Source organism: Mastomys coucha, unplaced genomic scaffold (genome assembly GCF_008632895.1).
Source record: "Mastomys coucha isolate ucsf_1 unplaced genomic scaffold, UCSF_Mcou_1 pScaffold12, whole genome shotgun sequence".
Classification (NCBI taxonomy): Eukaryota; Metazoa; Chordata; class Mammalia; order Rodentia; family Muridae; genus Mastomys; species Mastomys coucha.
Genome location: NW_022196894.1, coordinates 86,070,880 through 86,090,540, shown reverse-complemented (window position 1 = coordinate 86,090,540; position 19,661 = coordinate 86,070,880). Strand labels below are relative to the sequence as shown.

Here is a 19,661-nt window from a genome sequence, read left to right as displayed (position 1 = left end):
TAGATTAATACACTGAAAACTCCAGTGATTGAAGTTAATCAGTATTCAGTTGTCTATACCTACACTCTACCAATATAAAAAGCCATTAACAGTGAGCTTGGGTGACACACTGAGACTCTTATTTGAGAAACCTCACCCTGATGATTCAGCTATGGAAACAACATGAAAGCCATTTTGAACATTAACAATTGGACTTGCAACTTGTTAATAAGACACCATTTCATAGAATGAAGCAAAGCACTAATAAGATGCTGTCCTTCAAATTAGCTTAAGCAGTGAGGTGCAAAGGAGTCTTGAAAATTAAAGGCAACACCCATCTTTCTGAGTCCTATATAATGCCCTCAGCATAGATATAGTGTCTATGTCTTTAAACCCAACATTTGACATCTCGAGTCTTTTTTAGACTAACTTCAATTAAGGGTTTTGGGAGCATGCTTCATAGCCACTGCCAGTCAGTCAGGAGCCTGGATAAAGCTACATCACTGTCTTCCATCACATACAACTCCAATCCTAAAAGCTTTGAAGATGGCATTGTCTTACCCAGCAGTTGTCACAGCAGAACCTGGCTCCTGGACAACTTTCAAGAAACCAACAGTGAAACTTCTACCTGCCTACCGGCCAATTGTGGCCAATACCAGTGCAAAGTGGACCCCTGTGTGCGAAGTCCCTGGATCTTCAGAGTTGACAAAATAATTTGTTCTAACTCCAAGGCTTGTGAAAGAACAATAGAAATATCTCCAACTATGCCACAGTGTGCTTCTCAAACCTGCCAGTCAAGAAATTGTAAGCAAGTGGGTTTTGTAGCCCACAGTTACCAACCTGCAAGTTATATGACCAAGTGTTGTCCACTAAAGTCTACAGTGCTTGAAAGTTGCCAAACTCTGGAGTTTGAATCCAGCCCATGCTGCTCTCAGGTACCTGAGTCCAGGTCCTGTAATTCCTCGAGCAATATTGTCTCTGGGCCACATCTTGTGGAATCTTCTAGCTCTTATGAACCAACATGCTGTGTGACTGGTGGTTCACAATTGCCTAGTAAGTGAAGAATTGTTAAAAGATATGGTTGACTTGAATACTTGGGAACTCTATTTCTCTAAATCTAAAATAATGTGTTTGTATGTATGAAAATGAATATATATGTTTCTATTACTCTGTCCAACGTCAAGGAAGGATTTCTTTTTTGGGTGGGTATTTCTGATGGTAAGCTGGGGCCATAAAGCATGTTAATTATTGTAGGTCACTCAGACACTATTTACTGTTCACCATGGAATAACCATTGTTTCTTAAAAAGATACATTTTCACTACTATGTATGAAAATATTTAGCAAAAATATAACTTATTAACTAATGTGATTATACCAGAAATCCATGAAATGAAATAATTTACTCTGGAAGTTCAAGGTGCCTTACAATTTCTGATAGGTTCAACTCAACCAGAAAAAAATAGGAATTCCATAACATCAGAAATATTGCCAAAATTAGGTCAACTCACTAACTGAATCAAGACACTTGTAAATCAGAGATGGAGTCTTTTACCTGAAACTTGTGAAAATTTTGAATTCCACCTGTATGGACGTAGAACCAGGCAGTATTTGGTAGGCTTTTAAACAGATAATTTACAATTAGAATCATCACTGTATTTACATTGTTCTTTCTTTTCTCCTCTTTATTTCTCAGTGATTTGGGGATAAAAAATGATGTTTTCCTTAAACAAATTAAGTTTATTATAAGTATAGTTGTCACACTCTTGTTTTCTTCAAGATTTTTTCGTGAGGATTTTTAAAACGTGTGTGTGTGTGTGTGTGTGTGTGTGTGAGAGAGAGAGAGAAAGAGAGAGAGAGAGAGAGAGAGAGAGAGAGAGAGAGAGAGAGAGAGAGATTCCCCAGAGCTACAGTTTAAGAATGCCAGGGCCAGGAAGCTGGAGAGCATGGGTTGGTGAGCAGGGGGAGGTGGGAAGGAACAGGGTTTTTTTTTTTGTTTGTTTTCTGTTTTTTGTTTTTTGTTTTTTCTGGAGTGAAAACCAGGAAAGGGGATATAATTCGAAATGTAAATAAAGAAAATATCTAAAAAACCGAAAGAATTAAGGGACCTGCTTGAGTAAAATGGGAACCAAACACAGATCCTCTGAAAAGGCAGGAAGTAATCTTAAGTTCAGAGCCATTTTTCCAGCCCCCTTGCTGTGAGTTTTATATTATAGTTTTAAAGGATGCTTTGATGTGTTAAAAATAGGAGACATTTGAAAATTAAAGAAACAAAACAAAACAAAATAAAAAAACAACTGTTCCCTTACCACACTTTTTAGGAAAAGAGCTAGAAAACAGTACCACATTTTTGCTTGTTAATCCAGAGATAATAAACACACTCAAATTAAAGACCATGAAATCATGGAGTCAGAATAGAGTATGAATATTTGAAAGGCAATATATTCATTCAAGTGTCTTGGCTATTTACCAATTTTGGGGCAGTCCTAAATAGATCTCTCATTTTCAAGGAAAAATTTGATTGTTAAGATTATAGGCTGTTAAGTTGAAATCCTATGTTTATTGAGGGCTATTTTAACACTAACTAGGTGATTGGGTGCAAATTATTTAACTATTGTAAAACAAAATATGTTGTTTTCATCTTTAAACTGAAGACTATAAGGATCCAACACTGTGAGGATTAAAAGTAAATACATGAAACATTCTCAATATGTCACTTTGTGTGTAGTTGACGCTCACTATGATCCAGCAAGCAGCCTGGTTTAGAGACACAGCAGGTTGCAGATAATGGAGAGTTGTAAACAAACCAACAGTTCTATGACAAATGAAGGAAGCTCATCATCAAGATCAGAAAAGAAATACTTTAGGATTGTTTTTAGAGGCACGCAGGAACTCCACCAGCTCAGTTGCACAGGTTCCTTCAGGTCTGTCTGGTCCAGTGCCCTGAGCAGACCTTGGGTGCAAATTCCACACAACACCCAGAGGAAGCTCCACTCCCAGGTGCTCTAACATGCCCAGGATCAGAAGATCAGAGGTGAGGAAGACATAACATCTGTCCCAACACCGGGGAGTAACTGGGACCAGCCGGACCCAGGCACACAGGAATTCCACCAGCTCAGTGGCATAGTTTCCTTCCAGTCTGTCTGGGATGGTGCTCTGAGTAGAACTTGGGTGCAAATTTTGCAGCCACTCCCACAATACCCAGAAGAAGCACCACTCCTGGGCGCTCTAACAAGCCCAGGATCACAGGATCCCAGAATCACAGGATCACAGAAACAGCTTGACTCTGAGGAGTTCGGACACAACCATGATCACAGGTAAAACAGGTCCCAATCAGAGTTAATCAGGTAGCACTAGAGATAACCAGATGGCCGGAGGCAAACATAAGAACATAAACAACAGAAACCAAGGTTACTTGGCATCATCAGAACCCAATTCTCCCACCATAGCAAGACCTGGACACACCATCACACCAGAAAAGCAAGATTCAGATCTAAAATCACTTCTCATCATGATGATTCAGGACTTTAAGAAGGACATAACTCCCTCAAAGAAATACAGAAGAACACAGGTAATCAGCTAGAAGCTCTTCAAGAAGAAACACAAAAATCCCTTAAAGAATTACAGGAAAACACAATCAAACAGGTGAAGGAAACGAACAAAATCATCCAGGATCTAAAAATGGAACTAGAAACAATAAAGAAATCACAAAGGGAGGCAACCCTGGAATTAGAAATCCTAGAAAAGAGATCAGGAGTCATAGATGCAATCATCACTAACAGAATACAAGGGATAGAAGAGAGAATCTCAGGGGCAGAAGATACCATAGGAAACATTGACACAACAGTCAAAGAAAATGCAAAAAGCAAAAAGATCCTAACCTAAAACATTCATGAAATCCAGGACACAATGAGAAGACCAAACCTAAGGATAATAGGTATAGAAAAAGTGAAGACTCCCAAATTAAAGAGCCAGTAAATATCTTCAACAAAATTATAGAAGAAAACTTGCCAAACCTAAAGTAAGAGATGCCCATGAACATACAAGAAGCCTACAGAACTCCAAATAGACTGGGCCAGAAAAGAAATTCCTCTCGTCACATAATAATCAAAACACCAGATGCATTAAACAAAGAAAGCGTTTTAAAAGCAATAAGGGAAAAAGGTCAAGTAACATAAACGCAGGCCTATTAGAATTACACCAGACTTCTCACCAGAGACTGTGAAAGCGAGAAGATCCTGGGCAGATGTCATACAGACCCTAAGTGAACACAAATGCCAGCCAAGGCTACTATATCCAGCAGAACTCTCAATTACCATAGTTGGAGAAACTAAGGTATTCCCTGACAAAACAAAATTTACATGGTACCTTTCCACGAATCCAGCCCTACAAATGATAATAGATGCAAAACACTGACCTAAGGAGCAAAACTATAATCTAGAAGAAGCAAGAAAGTAATCTTTCAATAAACCCACACAAACCTGATTCCACCTCTAAAAACAAAAATTACAGGAAGTAAATTACTTTTTCTTAATATCTTAATATGAAAATTAATATTACCAACATATCCTAATCGATTGAAATCAAAAAATATGAGGAATTAAAAATTTGTTGGCTGTCATCCAGTGATCTCTATAATTTGGTAATTGGAGTAATAGGTCCAATATTGTACAGTCCATATATACTTTCTGCTTGTTTGTACATGACAGTGTCTTGCTGGGTTCCACATATTAATCTTGAAATCAGGCTTCTCTATCTCAGCCTCTCTATTAGTAGGATTGTTTATTTGATGTTTTTATACTATACTATGGTTTTCAGAACAGCTTACATATTTCAAAAGTTTATACAGCTAAAAGAAACATAGACAATTAACTTGGGAGGTGGCTTGTAAGAGAATAACAAAGATTGAGACTGAATGCTTTGTTTGATGTTTGCAACTATTGTATCAAGTTTGAAGAAGAGGACTTTATAAGTTACTCTTTCTCTGAGATGAATGCTTTTCAAAATCAGCACAGCCAATGAACCAGATTCTTACCCTCACCTAATGTCTGTGCTACCCTCCATGCAGAACCATTGTTCATTGAAACAGTTGGTGAATGACTTCATGGATAGACCATCTTAACACACACACCATTTCTTAAATGAATGTAACCTGTTATCTGTGGGCTGAGAATGATGAGAATCACTCAAGTCAAATAGCTTTGACCATAGCAGGAAATCTGTATCCAAAAATCGTACCTATAATTCATTCCTTGGTACAGCAGAACTGTCAACTCTCAGCTTAGCTAAGATGGAGGTAAAATTCTTTGGTGATGTGAGGGCCATTGAAGTACATCCTTATAACAATTAACTCCAATGTCTAAAAATTGTTCTTATTTTGGGCTTATACCACAGTAAGAGCCAAGATTTTAAACTCTACTAAAAACAAAACAAACAAACAAAAAGACTTTATTTATCTATTTATGTTCATTAAAAAAATACTAGTAGTGATGTATTATTTTAAAATAATGGTTGTGAGAGTTTTCTGAGGTGAAGACAAAGCTAATGTGACCAATCAGTCTGCAGATGCATGTTTGGAACCCAGGGGGAAAGTCATTTCCACATGGTTGTGAGAATTTTCTGAATAAGACTGGAACTGAAATCAATGAACCTAGCAAATGACCTTTCTTGAGGAAAATTATAACCCACCACAGTCCTAATTACAACAAAACATGGCAGAAGAAAGTATTTCTACATATTCTTGCTTTTCTGTTGAGCTCACATTTTAGTCTCTCAGCTTTGGATGTGCTTTATACTTTTATCCCCAGGTTCTCAGGCTTTCATACTTAGATCAAAATGATCATTGGCTTCCTTGGATATCCAAGGTACATAAAACATATTAATGGGACAATTTTGTCACAATCTGTGATTATTGAGCAGCTATGCGAGATTCGCATCTTCATAATTACAATATAAAAGTTAGACTTACTTCTGTTCTTTGTAATAACCCTGATTAATACCATATTGAGACAAAGCAAAAGCCCTGAACTTAGATTCTTTAAATCCACATTTGTCCGAATGCTTTTTGGAGGTGTGGCTTGAAGGAAATCAGAGGGAGATCTGGAGAGAGAAAGGTTAACCACTATTTGATTTCATCAATGGAAGCACTGATCATTGTCATAGAGGCGTATTTCTGAAATCAGATGTTGGTATATAGTATCTGGCCCCAGCGGGAAAGTGCTAGCAACATAGCTTTGGAAACAATAAATAAATACTTCATCTCACACTTAGTCTCTCAGGGTCTCAATCCGGGCAACATGTTAACATGGATGAGTTTCTTTCCTACAATAAAGATAATTACTGAAGTTCAAATGGATCACAAGCAATGAATTAAGTTTATTTGAATGCAGTTTACTGTATGAGCCTTCCACATGCATGTTCCTGTAATGGATATAACTTATATGGATGAATTGGCTTTGTTTAATAATGATTATGTATGGTTAGAGAGAAGACAGAAGAACACTCAGAAATGAAGAATGAGGAAAGGCTTATTTTCATGTATATCCTATTTATCACTCTAAGCTAATTACTCATTCTTTACAGGTTGAGCTTGGTCACTTTCATAAAAAGTTTTCTGAAGAATGAGCCAGTCCATGATATAACCTAACATGAAACACATGTAAGACCTTCCCAGAGATGAATCCTGTGACCTCAAATACAAGACTTTTGATATTTGAGTATGAAATGGTATGACTGCAGGAAGAGACCTTGGAGGGAAATTTACCGTAACGAGAAGATCATGAAACCAGTTATGACTAGATCTTGCTCAATTTCAAATTCTGTCAATTACTAGCTCTGTGCTGTGGGATGGTTTGACATTTCAGAGATTCTGTTCTTTCACTGTAAAGTGGATAAAATGGTGCCTAATGTAGTAGATGATTGTGACAGCACAATGATAAAGTGCCAATTAAATGCTTAGTGGAGTGTTTAACATGTGGCAAGTGTGCAATATACTCCAGGTATCATTTGACACTTCATTTACTATTTGACTCCTGGGGCTCAACCTCAGTTTATGATTGAGTGTGCTGTACTAAAAACACAGGGCAAAGACCAAGGGAAGCCTTCTATTGCTTGGGAAAGGACTGACGCAGTGTGGTACATCCTGTTATGCCATGAGAATTCACATTCTATATACTTCAGAACACTTTCTGTAAGTCAGATAATACCTTTCTTTCTAAGTAGAAACTATAATATGATCTATGCATTAGTGTATCAGAGCCATCAAAACATAGGGATCTTAACTCTATGATTATCTGCTTAAAGTCAACTATACTAAATATCAGGACCATTTGTTTGCCTCTACATTAATGTGCCAATAACCATACACAACCAAGTATTAGTACCTGAGTATTTAGTATTTATCAAACATTCCGTATATGTCTTATTTTTAATAACTGAATGTAAGAATCACTGTTTTATTGGCCTATTCTCTAGTAAAGATGAAGGCTAACATGAATGGAGTTATCAGATGTGTATAATAAGCACATAACGGAGTTAATTCACACATGTTGCATTTGAAAGTATAAATTACATCATATTGCTTGGAATCAAAGTAATTTCAAGTATAAGGAACATTTATTCTGTATAGAAGGTCAATAAAATAATTTCGTTGAAAATTATCACTGTAACTGATTGTTGGGAAGATATAGAGAAGAATTTCAGAGCATTAAATATGACTCTATGATAGGTGCCTCCCACTTTATCTACATAAAGTTTATTATGTAAACTTTGTCGCTGGAGTCATGAAGGCCCTGAAGGAAGGACTTGGTCCACACTGAGGGAGAAGCCTCTTATGCCTTTCGTTGACAACAGCTTTCTTACTCTGCTTCATGGGAATATTCAGGTCCCATTCATACCCACAGCTTGTAATTCTTTCACCTAAAATTCTTCCAGCTTTTCTACTTGCATATAAAATAGTTAACTAAAAAGAATTGTTCAGAAACACCCAACTTAGAACCACTCCATTACATCTTTTGAAGTCATATCTCCAAGGTAACCAAGAGTGGTGAATTCTAAATTTCCGTGGTCTTTCTCTGATGCTGATAAGCAATAAACTGCACCATAGGCTGACAGGTGCTGATAGAGTAAACATATGAAGCTAAATTAAAACAAAACCTTTCTGTTCTTGCAAAGTTGCAAGCATTTTATTTGACGTTTTAATAAAACTTTCTTTAGTTTTGTGGAAGCAAACTCTTTAATGAGATTCAAAGAGAGTCAGTCCTGGGAGCCCAAGGCAAAGTCAATGTTGTAGCCTCTGCCCATAAGAATAGAGAAACCTCAAGGGTGAATAGCTGAAATAGTAGAGCCAATTCCTATTCTTCCATTGCTCACTGTGGCACTGCTTCCAATATGGGGTCAGGATTCCTGCAGGAGATCAATACCTGCTAATTGACAGAGATAATGAGAGGAGACTGAAAATCAAAGGCAAGCTGGTAACAGCATCCTGAGAGTGCACCAAGTTGTCACCATTAATAGAGACTCACTTTCTCCTTCCTAACACTGACTGTGCGCTGGGATACCTGAATGACAAACTCCCTTTACAAACTGCAGACGTGATCACAGGCTCACTGATGGTTTTTGTTGTTGTTTTGTTTTGTTTATCCTTTTGACATGACTACATAAACTTACTACTTTTACACTTAATTCTTTTGGATTTATTTAATAGTGTTTGCTAACATTCTCAAGAACCAAAGTGCTTTTCCTAGATCTCATATTTTTCTAAACTATAGCATAAAGTAAAATAATTATAAATATTTGCTCAATTGATGTTTATAAGGCTACATTATAATATACTTATAAAATGGTTAAATTTTATAGTAAGATTCAGTTAAGGTTTGCCATGATTGTAAGATTAACTATCAGGTGCTTCTGTTGGAAAGAAGTATATCTTTTTTGAGAAAATAGAAACAGACATGAAGGTGCTTTCCATTTTTCAAGCTTATTTGTCAGGGAGGAAGTCTATAGTGTATCTGCTTTTGGTTCCCCAAGTCCCCAGGGCTGTAGCTGATGCTAGCTTGGTCCCCAGGAGTCTGGTTTAATTTCATGCAGCGAATGACTGTAGCAATCAGAGCACTGAACTTGAGACTAGTCCTAAGGGGCTTCTAATATGAGGCCAGTGCTCTGGGACCCTGAGGCTGTAAATGAAATGCTCAGCAATCAGAAAACAATATTCTGCACTGAGGGCCCCTGAACTTTCCTGGGAGAACAAACATTACTTCATGCTATATCTCAACCTGATAGATGTCCAGTCAGGATTAAGTGTTTTCAAGTTCTTCTTCTGGACACTGAGTGCTGATATGCCTATGGCCTATGCAACCACAAAAGATCAAAGGATTATAATGTTTTCTTTATATGGGGCATCCCTTTTATTCATAGTTAAAATTTCACAGAATCAGATAGTTGCTTCTATTATAAGAGGCCTTCAGTGGGCATCACTATAGATGTTGAACAAATTATACTTGCCAACATTAAGTGATACACTCAACTCCATTCAGCTCATTGCCAGCTGAGTTAGTGCTAGAACCCAAGCCATGTGACTCTCATTCCATTCTTCCCTTGGCTGTGTCTCACAATGTCATTCATATGAAGTTAATTAAAAAAAGTATTAACCATAGAAATCTTTAATGAGACCTATATATACACGAACAATAGGATAGATAAAATAATCTTTATTTGATCATAAATGTTAATTATCTTGTATAATATACATATTTTCATTCACAGAATTTTAAATATCCCTTAATGTAAAATGGAATATTGTTTTTATAAATTTAACATTTGTTGTGTGGCTAGGAAGACCATTGGCTCTTTGTTTCAGAGATTCAGCAATTTCTGCTGGTAAGTAGCCATCATCCCTTCCAGCTAAATGGCTGGAATACATTTGTCACCTTGACTGGATGTTAACATCCACCACTAAAAGTTTCTTGAGGCCACAGCAGAGAAAAGGGGCTAGCCCCCACTTAGAGAAGGAACTTTTCTTAGAGTCTAAACCAAGGTTACCTTGTCTTTCAATAATTGCTTCTCTGAAAATTACATCTGTCATTCCCTCGGGGGTTATTGCCATAATTGTGTCATCTCCTCTAAATAGCCCTTTCCTCTATGTGAGCTTCAGAGGTGCCCTCTGCACAGCCAGTGGCGGTCATGGAAGAGAACCCCATTTCTGAATGATTGCCAAGACACTAGAGGGGAATTGCCAGCTGTCAGCCAGCATACGGTTTACCCAGCCTGTGTAAAACCCTCTGTACCAGACTCTGCACGTGACGTGTCTACATAATCACCCTCAGAATTTTCATCCTATGTCTTTAGATCTTGACACTTAGAAACCTGCACTCAAAGTACTAGACTTTGAGTACAGATGGCAATGAATGCTCCCAGATCTCACAGTGGTCAGATGTGGACTGTACAAGTGCCATCTCCTTGACTGGGAGTTAGCCACTGCTGACCTCTAGTGGACTGTGTTTGCATGTTGGCAATTGGGTTACCTACTCAGCCACTTTAGCCTTGACATCCATATTGTTTTTTACTATGTCTTTCAATAATCCCTCATAACTGCCAGTTCCTAAATAAAAATAAGATGTATCATACACACACACACACACACACACACACACACACACACACACACCCTTCCTCCTCACACATATACATATATGGTCAGCTTGTTTATTGCTCTGTGTCTTACCCTTAAGACTATTTGTTAAGAAGACCATGGTTCACATTTATTCCCCATTTCTTTTCTTTCAATAGCCTTTAAGCTTTTCAGATGTACTTTCAAGGCAGCATCAAGTTTCTTTATCTTCTAATAACTTTAAATATTATTACTAGTTATCTTTTCAGAAACTCTCCATTGTTATTTGTTACTATAACGATTACATCACTACTTATATTTCTGTGGTATTAAATACCTGTGAGAAATAACATAAAAGCAAGCCCTTATAATGATGAAAGTGAGTGATGTCTCATAATTTCAAGGAGCAAACATCAGTCTGTGAGAAAGAAAAGACTTCGGAAAATGTGAAAAGTGAGAGATGTTATCCCATTTGTGTGGTAACAAGGTAACCCATCACAGCTTCCCCAATGCTAGGAGCAGATATGAGACACTCTGTCAAAGACAGAGATGGTTATTATTCATGGCAGCAGCAGAAGCCATGATGTTACCATTTGCTTCTGTTCCATGAGCTCCAGTTCTTCCAGGCCAGGTGCAGCTGCAGTCACAATACCTTGTTTTACAGAAGAGAAGCTCTTGCCCATGGATATGATAATAAGCTGTATGCCTGGCATTTTCCCCAGAGATAAAACACTATTATTGTTCTATTTGTTCCATAAGCATGCATGAAAAGATAATTCAAAATAGAAGCAATTGGTGAGTCTTCACTGGAAACCAGAGTGCACCTACCTCCTGTTGAACACTTTTCCCCTGACAGCATCCAATCATACTGTGCACTGCCTTAATGACCATGTCTATGCTCCAGCCAATTGACCACTCAGAATCTGCCATCAGTAGATTGTACTCAATCCATTCATGGAGTCCCAATGCTCAATAAAATTACTATAACAAGAACTCCCGTATCCTTCAGGAGCCAGAGGCTGCCTCTGTTTGCCAAAGGTTCAGCAAAAATCATCCAAGTGACTTGTGGCTCAAAGAGTCCCTCAGGCAAGTCACTTCTTGATATGTAGCTTTCCTTTACCACCAGGAGAATCTATTTCGTAAATTACTGGTGGGCAAGGATGGGCACAAAGCACTGATGACATAAATGTTCTGAACTGGCTATCTGGTTTGCTTATTTAGGCAGTTGTAACCAAAGAACACAAGTTCTGAATTTCTTTCTTAGAAATCTCCCAGTATATTTGAGAATAAGCTGATATATTCTCAGCAGACAAGGATAAATATGATGCATCATCATCTGGCAGTGGCTAATGTCATAATATAGGAGCATGAGGGAAAGAAAAGAAAGGGAGGAGGGGAGTGGAGGAGTGGGAAAGGGAGGGGAGGGGAGGAAGTACTGTTTTTTTTTTTTTTGTCCCAGGTTTTAAGCACATATTAAGAGCTCTACAGCAAACCTCTAGTATTTTCAGTCCTCTTGACATCCCCTAATGTTGAAGGCATTAGCAATGTTGTAAATGTTTACATGAGAGAACAATGAATTGACTCAAAGTTCCTTCTCTGCTGCAGAACAAGGTTTGTTCCTTTTAGGCGTTATCAGACACACATCAAGAAGTGCTTTTGCTGTTTGTGTTCATCTTTCTTTTTCTCAAGCACTTAGTACTCCATTATGCAGAAAAATTAGACATCCAGTTTCAACATAACTGCTAGAGACGTTTACCAAGCTAACTTACTGTTCCTAAAACATTTGAGGACTGAACAGAGAGATGGACCAACAGTCCCTGATGTTCTATCCTTCACAAGAAGGAGCACCTCACCGCCTCCATCCCCAGGAGAACCACTGAAACTCTAACAATGTTACTGTTTATACCAATGAGGAATCTTTTAAGCTTTGATACCAGCACAGGTGCAATGACGAATCTTTCACACTTTGAGATCAGCACATGTGCAGAGAGTTCTCCTTAATCCTCTCTGAAGAACCTCTACCAATCCAGGCAAATCTCCATATTAGTAATTTGATGCCGCAAACTGAAAGCTGACTACTAGATTGACACAATGATGGTTACCCTGGACACTGTTTTTCAGCTGTCTTATCACTTCTTCCTCAAGAACTGCATGTTAATCATCTTCTTGATTCCTTATTATTAACAGACAATAAACTGAAGGGGTGTATATTGTCTCTGTTGATTCCAATGAAATCCCTTCAGATTTGTTTAGTAAGATTCTTTGACATTCTCTTCTAAGACAGCCATGACTTGTCAAAACCCCAGAATTGATGGCATGTCACACATGACTCTGTGTGCCTCAATAATCTTAGTATCCTTATGAGATATGTAGGCGCAAAGAAGAGAACCTATCTCACAAAGGGGGACCTGAAGACTGATTGCCTCAGGCTTTTGGGTTAACAGTACAAGTACAATAGGGGACTTAACCCATGCTTTTATCACTGAAGAGGTTAGCCAGAGGGAAGCCAGTAAGAGCAAATCAATTAAAACTACTAGAGATTAAATTGACACAGTAAATAGATGCAAACAATCCAGTAGGAAACAAGAGTTCTTTAGAAAATAAAGTTTTGAGTTTAAACTAACTGAGGACTTGTAATGTGAGTTGGAACAAACACTATGGAGAGCTCTCGGCCCTCACTAAGTTTTACCTATGGTAGGATCATATGGCATTGCAGAAATACATACACTGAATAATATCACAGACATGAACCAAAAATGTCTCCTTCACAGTAGTAACTTTGAGAGTGTTGGTTGTACAAGCTTAGGTGGTTGGTAAAATGGGTATATGCTAGTTAGAATGTGTTCAGGTTCTCTTAAGAACTCACACTGAGGTTGGACACAGTGAGACAAACAAAAAGAGCACATGGGGACACTATGAGAGAGATTGGGGGCACTTGCAGCGGAAAGTAGGAGCAGAATGATTAAAAGTCATTATTTATATTTATTAAATTCTTAAAGCATAACTTTTTAAAAAATAAAATGCTTACTGGGTGATAGGAATAGTTTGCTTGATTGCTGTTATGTCTTTACAATGGACACGTAGAATAAAACATCAGATTGTAAATGTTAACCACACACAGTTCCTATTTCTCAGGTTTGTCTCAGAAAAAAAAAAAACTGGAAAATTTTAAATAAAAGCCCTTCATATTTAATATATCAACATGTAGGTAAATAAAAAATTAAAAGACCTAATGTAGACCAAAGAACACAGTTCAAGGGCTTAATCATGTGAATGGAGAACATAGATGCCGCTATCTTTAGTGTCCTTAATAAATGATGAGAGGATGTGTGATTTAAACAGAGCAGGCTTTCTATATCCTGTGGAATGCATTAAGTGTATGTGGAGGAAGAAGAAATGAAAGAATGAAACTCCACCATATTTTCTGTAAACTGCAGTTTCTGTACTTAATAGTGCTACAGTACAACAAAAATTCAGTTAATAGTACAGTATGTCCTGATAAACCGACTCCAAATTCTGACAAAATGCTGGGTAGGGTGTTCACTGTGCCACAGGCCACAATTCTGTGATTTTATACATGACACAGAATAGGAGGGGCTTTATCTAGGTCATGTTAGGCTTCCCTAAGCCGAGCTTTAGGTGACTATTGGCAGAAATATTAGAATATGCAGATGAGAAACAGGACAAAGACTAGGAAGTGCTCCTGCATTTTTGCTGTCTTTTTTTTTTTTAAAGGCAAGTTGAGGTTCACTAAGGAACTGTTTTAATAACAATTTAAGCATGGGTGTTAATGAGAACAGGAGAGAGAGGGAGAGAGGGGAGAGACAGAGACGGAATAGGTAGACTTAGAGAACAGACAATGTATGCTCATGATACGTGTAAGTTTCTCAAAAGAGGAAGACACTTTCCTCCTGTTTCCAAGTTCTTCATATGCTTAGTAAACTAATTTCCCAGGTATATATAATAAGGATTTTTAAAAAGTACATGAAAGAGATTGTTACATAAGTAAATGTTAACTTTTATTTGCTAAAAATAAAAACCAAAGGTCATATTTCATGATTGTTATGATGCTCATAAGAGATAATTATTGCCGATAGACTAAGTTCCCCCATAGTGATCATGCCTACTCAAGTAGGAAGGTGGTGAGAATTAAATTAAATAATAAGTGTACAACATATAAAATAGTGTCTGGTATGTGATAATGATAGGAAGGCCACAGTAAGTAGTAGTCACTGCAGGTCCTATATTACTGTTGAGAAATTAGATAGCAAATGTTTTGCTTGAGAAGTAGCTGCACTGTGTGTGTGTGTGTGTGTGTGTGTATGTGTGTATGTGTGTTATGTGTGTGTGTGTGTGTGTATGTGTGTGTGCATTTGTTGGGACAGAGAGCAGCACATACAACAGAAGAAACAAGGTCGGCACAGGCAGCAGGGAGTTGGGCAATACAGCTTGAAAGGGAAGTTAAGTAATGATGATTATATGAAGTTAAAGACTAGAGAAATCCAGTTTGGCAGGAATGGTCTGAGAAAAGTAATTATGAAAAAGGAGTTAAATTACTTAGAGTCAATAAAATTGTAGTTATTCCCAAGGACAGGATGGGAATGGCAATCATCTGGCAGATGACATAGAAAGAGGAAGCGATGTGATTCCAGACATGAGCAGGCAAACCAAGAATGTCTAGGAAAGACTTTGGGAAGCAGAGCAGGATTGGCCCAGTGCCTGACTTGTTCTGTGCAGGCAACTGAAAATCAGTATTATTTTCAGTTGAATTTCATGATGTAATTAACTTCAGGGTATAATTCTAAACACAACATTCAGGTAGAAGAGGAGACAATGGGTTAGGAGTCACAGATATGGGATTCACAAAAGAAAATGTAAATGGTAGTGTGGATTACAGAATTAGAAATAGATGAAATGCATGATCATGGAGGTCTGAAAATGGAAAGACATCATAGGTCACTTTTTAGTCTACCCTTCACTTTACTATTATAATCATTTTATTAAAAAAGATACTTGGTTGTTATTTCTTTAGTAGAGAACATTAATTCATTATCTACTAACCAAGACATCTAGCAAGCCAGTCTAAATTTAGAGACATGATTAGAATCTTCTAGTCAAAAAATTCTGTTGTCATTTTTTTTGATGTTCATGTATATTTCTACTCTCTAACTTGTTTCCTTGTTTCTCAGATTCCTATGCCATGTCTTTCTATCCATAAAAATTGGTACAACAAGCCAACTTTAATCAAGCATATTGGATTCTCCTTGCCTTCTCTTTGCATCACTTGTAGACCTTGGTAAACAGTACTCTGTCTTGTCCACCAATGAAGGGTCCCCAGAACAAGAACTATTTTCATCTTGTATTATTGATTCTCTTATTCTGTTGTATATGTCTGAAACACTTGATAAATATTTTCTAAACTAACAAATGTGTGCAGTAGTCAGTGTGTCTCTCTTCTTAGCACATTTTCATGGTTGAGTGTGGTGAAGATAGGAATATTCACAATCTTCCTTTCAAAGTTGGAGTGCTAAGGTCTCTGATCATTGGATAAAATGCTACAATGTGTGTTAATTTGGTGGAGTGCATGATTTCTTATTATCATGGACTCTCTGGAATCTAGGGTGATATGAACTTGCCTATCTGTAAGTTATAGGAGCCTGCAGGTAAGGTGCTTAATATTTGGACCAAATATACTCTGATAGTAACATAGATGTTATGACATAGGAATAACCATCAGGACTCTTATATTTTCTGAAAGTCTGTGGTATTTTGTGTGCATACTTGTAGGTAAAAGTGATACTGACAGTGGCAGGGGATTCATAAAATTAATTAATTCCCAGATTTATGTAGTTGTTAGATGACAGAATTATATTCATATATATATGTATATATAAATACACATATATATACACACATATATATACACATGTATATATATATATATTCATTTCTTTGTGATGCCATATTAGGTAAAAAATGTTTGGAGATATGAGGAATTAGTGTTTATAGCCTTTTCTTTATGTCTACTACTCTAATGTTCTATATTTCAGATACAAATACTTAAAACAGTAATATTTGTCTTCTAAAATTATATGATGAATTGACATCAGAGATATGCATGACTGTGACACCAGGTATTTCATAGAGTAAGTACTGACTAAGTTCTAATTATTTGTAATTCTGTAACACTTCCCTTTAGGTAAAAAACAACCATGCATAGAACACATACTGAACCTATGAACATGCATACAACACCTCAGTGATGGACTCATAACACAGGTGCTGGGCTCTTGGTTATATTAGAGATAAGCACACATAAAGAGCGTCTAAACATAAATTTGATAAGCATTAACCTAAATATGGCTGTACCTATTACTAATGATACTCAGCAAATGTGTCCAAGATTGCACAAGAAGACTCTAGCCATTGTGTACAAAGTATCTGGTGATCAGGTCCTAGAATGGATTCCTTAATTACATCAGGCCCAGACTGTCAAAGAGTAAGAGCTCCTACCTCATATTCTGAGCTGAATTTGGCACATGCGCATAAGATAAGACCTTAGAGTCTATATGGCTTTATCTTCATACATATCCTTCCTGGTAAAAGAGGCCATATCGCTGCAGAGAAGCCAGTGCACTAGTTCATGTTTTCCACTCTCTTAGACAGGGGAGACTTGGTAAATGTGGCCATGACCATTGAACATTAAAATAGAAGAAAGTGCTGTGATTTAAATTGAATTCCTAGCCAAAGTGAGTGGAATTGAGATTTGACAGATAATTTAAATTCCCATTAAAATAGCCACTGGAGGTACCGGATATGCCAGTCTGTGAAAACTGCAGTGGATCATGGAGACTGGCTACTTCCATGCATTTAAACCACATATGTAGAGATGTAGACATACAAGTTTTTAAATAGTCTTCAAAGTACTCAAACCTAGCAAAAGTTTGCATACATTCTAATGTAATTATTTATGTCAACCAATGCATAGAATCTCTTTGGAAATTGAGGTCAGATGTAGGAAATAAATACTGCTGTGTTCATCATAAAAAGTTCTTTTTGTTTTATTCAGAATGATGTATTTCAGTGATAATATGAATAACATTGAAATATATAAGCCTGTTGGATTCATGATAAGTGCCATTTTGTCCAACCTTCTTTATGAATTTGCTCTTGTTCAACCTGGAGTCGATCATTTTAACTGAACTACATCTCATTACCTATGTTCTAAACCATCACAAAGCACAATCTCAAATGACTATTTATTTACCTATAGAATTTAATGAAGCAAGCACTCATTTTCTGAATAAACATAGTTTCATGGGAAACCATTTTCTATTTGGATGTTGAAATAAAGGAAAATATGCAGGAATCTTTCCTAGGATGGCCTTTAAAATTCCTTTTAAAATTCATAAAAGGTGTTATGATTTTTTAATTGTCTTTTGCAAACCTCTTGCTTTACAGAAATTTTTTTTTGCCCATTTTACAAAGAAAGAGAGTTATTTCTCAGCTAGTTGTATGTACTTTGCCACTATTCAAAGTAGTTTGCTTCAAATTTCAAAGACAATTCCAAGGGAGAATTCTAAGAAAAATACTTGTGCTCTCGTGATTAGAACTGTACTGAGTCCATAGCTTTATAAAGTGTCTGTTCGGGTTGGATAACTTTACCAGGGGGCCCTTGAAAACCCTGGCACACTGATTTATGGTTATACTCAATAGATGGAAGGTATTTCAGAGATCATCCAGTTTTATGGGAGGCAGGAGCGCTACTTCCTGGGTATGAGAGAGTTCAGATGCAGCCTCAGACAACAAGGAAGATGAGTCTGTAGACAGAACTGCCACTCTCTGAGAATATATAAAGGGACAAGAAGAATGAGGGTCAGACTCACACCTGACCTGCTCCCAGCTGCTCTTAGACCACTACTACTCCCTCAAGTTCACTATGGCTAGCCGTAACAACTGCTCCATCAACTGCAGCTCTGGATCTCTCAGAAACTCCCGTCACATCCCAGCCAGCTCCTCCGTTGCCCTCTGCTCTACAAACATGGGCTGTGGAGAGGTCTTCTGTGTCCCCAGCAGCTGTCAAGATCACACCTGGTTCATGGACAACTGCCCAGAGACCTTTGCAGAGCCTATCAATGGCCAGCCACCCAGCCGTGAAGCCAGCGGCTTTGAAAACTCTTGTTGCTCTTCTGCATACTGTGTGCCCAGACCCTGCCAAGGATCTGGCTATCTTCCTGCCTCTTCCTTCATCTCTGGTTCTTGCCTGTCATCATCCTACAGGCCTGTGAGCTATGTATCTAGCAGTTGCCGGCCAGTGAGTCCTTTCATGAACAACTGCCATCCTGTAAGCTGTGTGTCTGGTGGATACCGCCCACTCCCTTGTGTATCCAATAGCTGCCGACCTCTGGGCATCGTCGCTTATGGATGCAGGCCTTCAGGTTGTGTGACCTATGGCCCTCAGACCATTCACATTGTGTCAAACAGCCTGAGACCTCTGCAGCCTGTCTGCGGTGGTTGCCAACCGGCGATCCCAGTGTTTGGCACTTGTCGTCCATCTTGCTCTGCACAAGGAGGCCAGTAGGCTCCTTGTTATAGTGAACAGCAATGGCAAAGATCCGAGATAAAAATTGCAGCTCTCTTGATATTTGCTTCTTTCTGACTAGCAATTGCATTTTCGTGTTTGCGCTGTGTATGTGTTATTGCAAACTACTACTTTTACACCGTGACTTCCTTTCATCTTTCCCTTGTTGTAAAATCTCTGCTCCTATTGCTGCTAATGTTGCTTAGACAGGAGGACTATCTATCTGATATGATTCATACTACAATAAATGAGATTAATTTAGAATTAAGAATCTAGTGCGTTGATTTTTTTTTCTTTCATGACTTCATTCTAACAGGAATGAGCAGCCTCACCTGCTTGCCAAGGGATGCTGTACTGTATATGACACTGAAACAATGGTTTATTATTTAGGAGTGTAATGGCTTCAGAAAAATATGGGGGTGGGGGACCAAATCATGACCTTTCTCAAAGTTATGGTCAAAAGGAGAGCTCAACACTTATCTCTTTTCTCTAACTT

General features: G+C 37.7%; 2 protein-coding genes across 2 annotated transcripts; both read left to right on the top strand.

Moving 5' to 3' along the window:
* Positions 1–366: 366 nt before the first annotated feature.
* Positions 367–1,040, top strand: LOC116086549 (keratin-associated protein 27-1). The gene has a single exon (XM_031364753.1). The coding sequence runs from the start codon at positions 432–434 to the stop codon at positions 1,038–1,040; it is 609 nt and encodes a 202-aa protein (XP_031220613.1). The 5' UTR covers positions 367–431.
* Positions 1,041–18,468: 17,428 nt separating this feature from the next.
* On the top strand, positions 18,469–19,425 carry LOC116086548 (keratin-associated protein 26-1). The gene has a single exon (XM_031364752.1). It carries the CDS (start codon positions 18,524–18,526, stop codon positions 19,163–19,165), a length of 642 nt encoding a protein of 213 aa, XP_031220612.1. The 5' UTR covers positions 18,469–18,523; the 3' UTR covers positions 19,166–19,425.
* Positions 19,426–19,661: the final 236 nt, after the last annotated feature.

Coding starts and splice junctions, on each gene's coding strand:
- LOC116086548 (XM_031364752.1), top strand. CDS start 18,524: ATGGCTAGCCGTAACAACTGCTCCATCAACTGCAGCTCTGGATCTCTC.
- LOC116086549 (XM_031364753.1), top strand. CDS start 432: ATGCTTCATAGCCACTGCCAGTCAGTCAGGAGCCTGGATAAAGCTACA.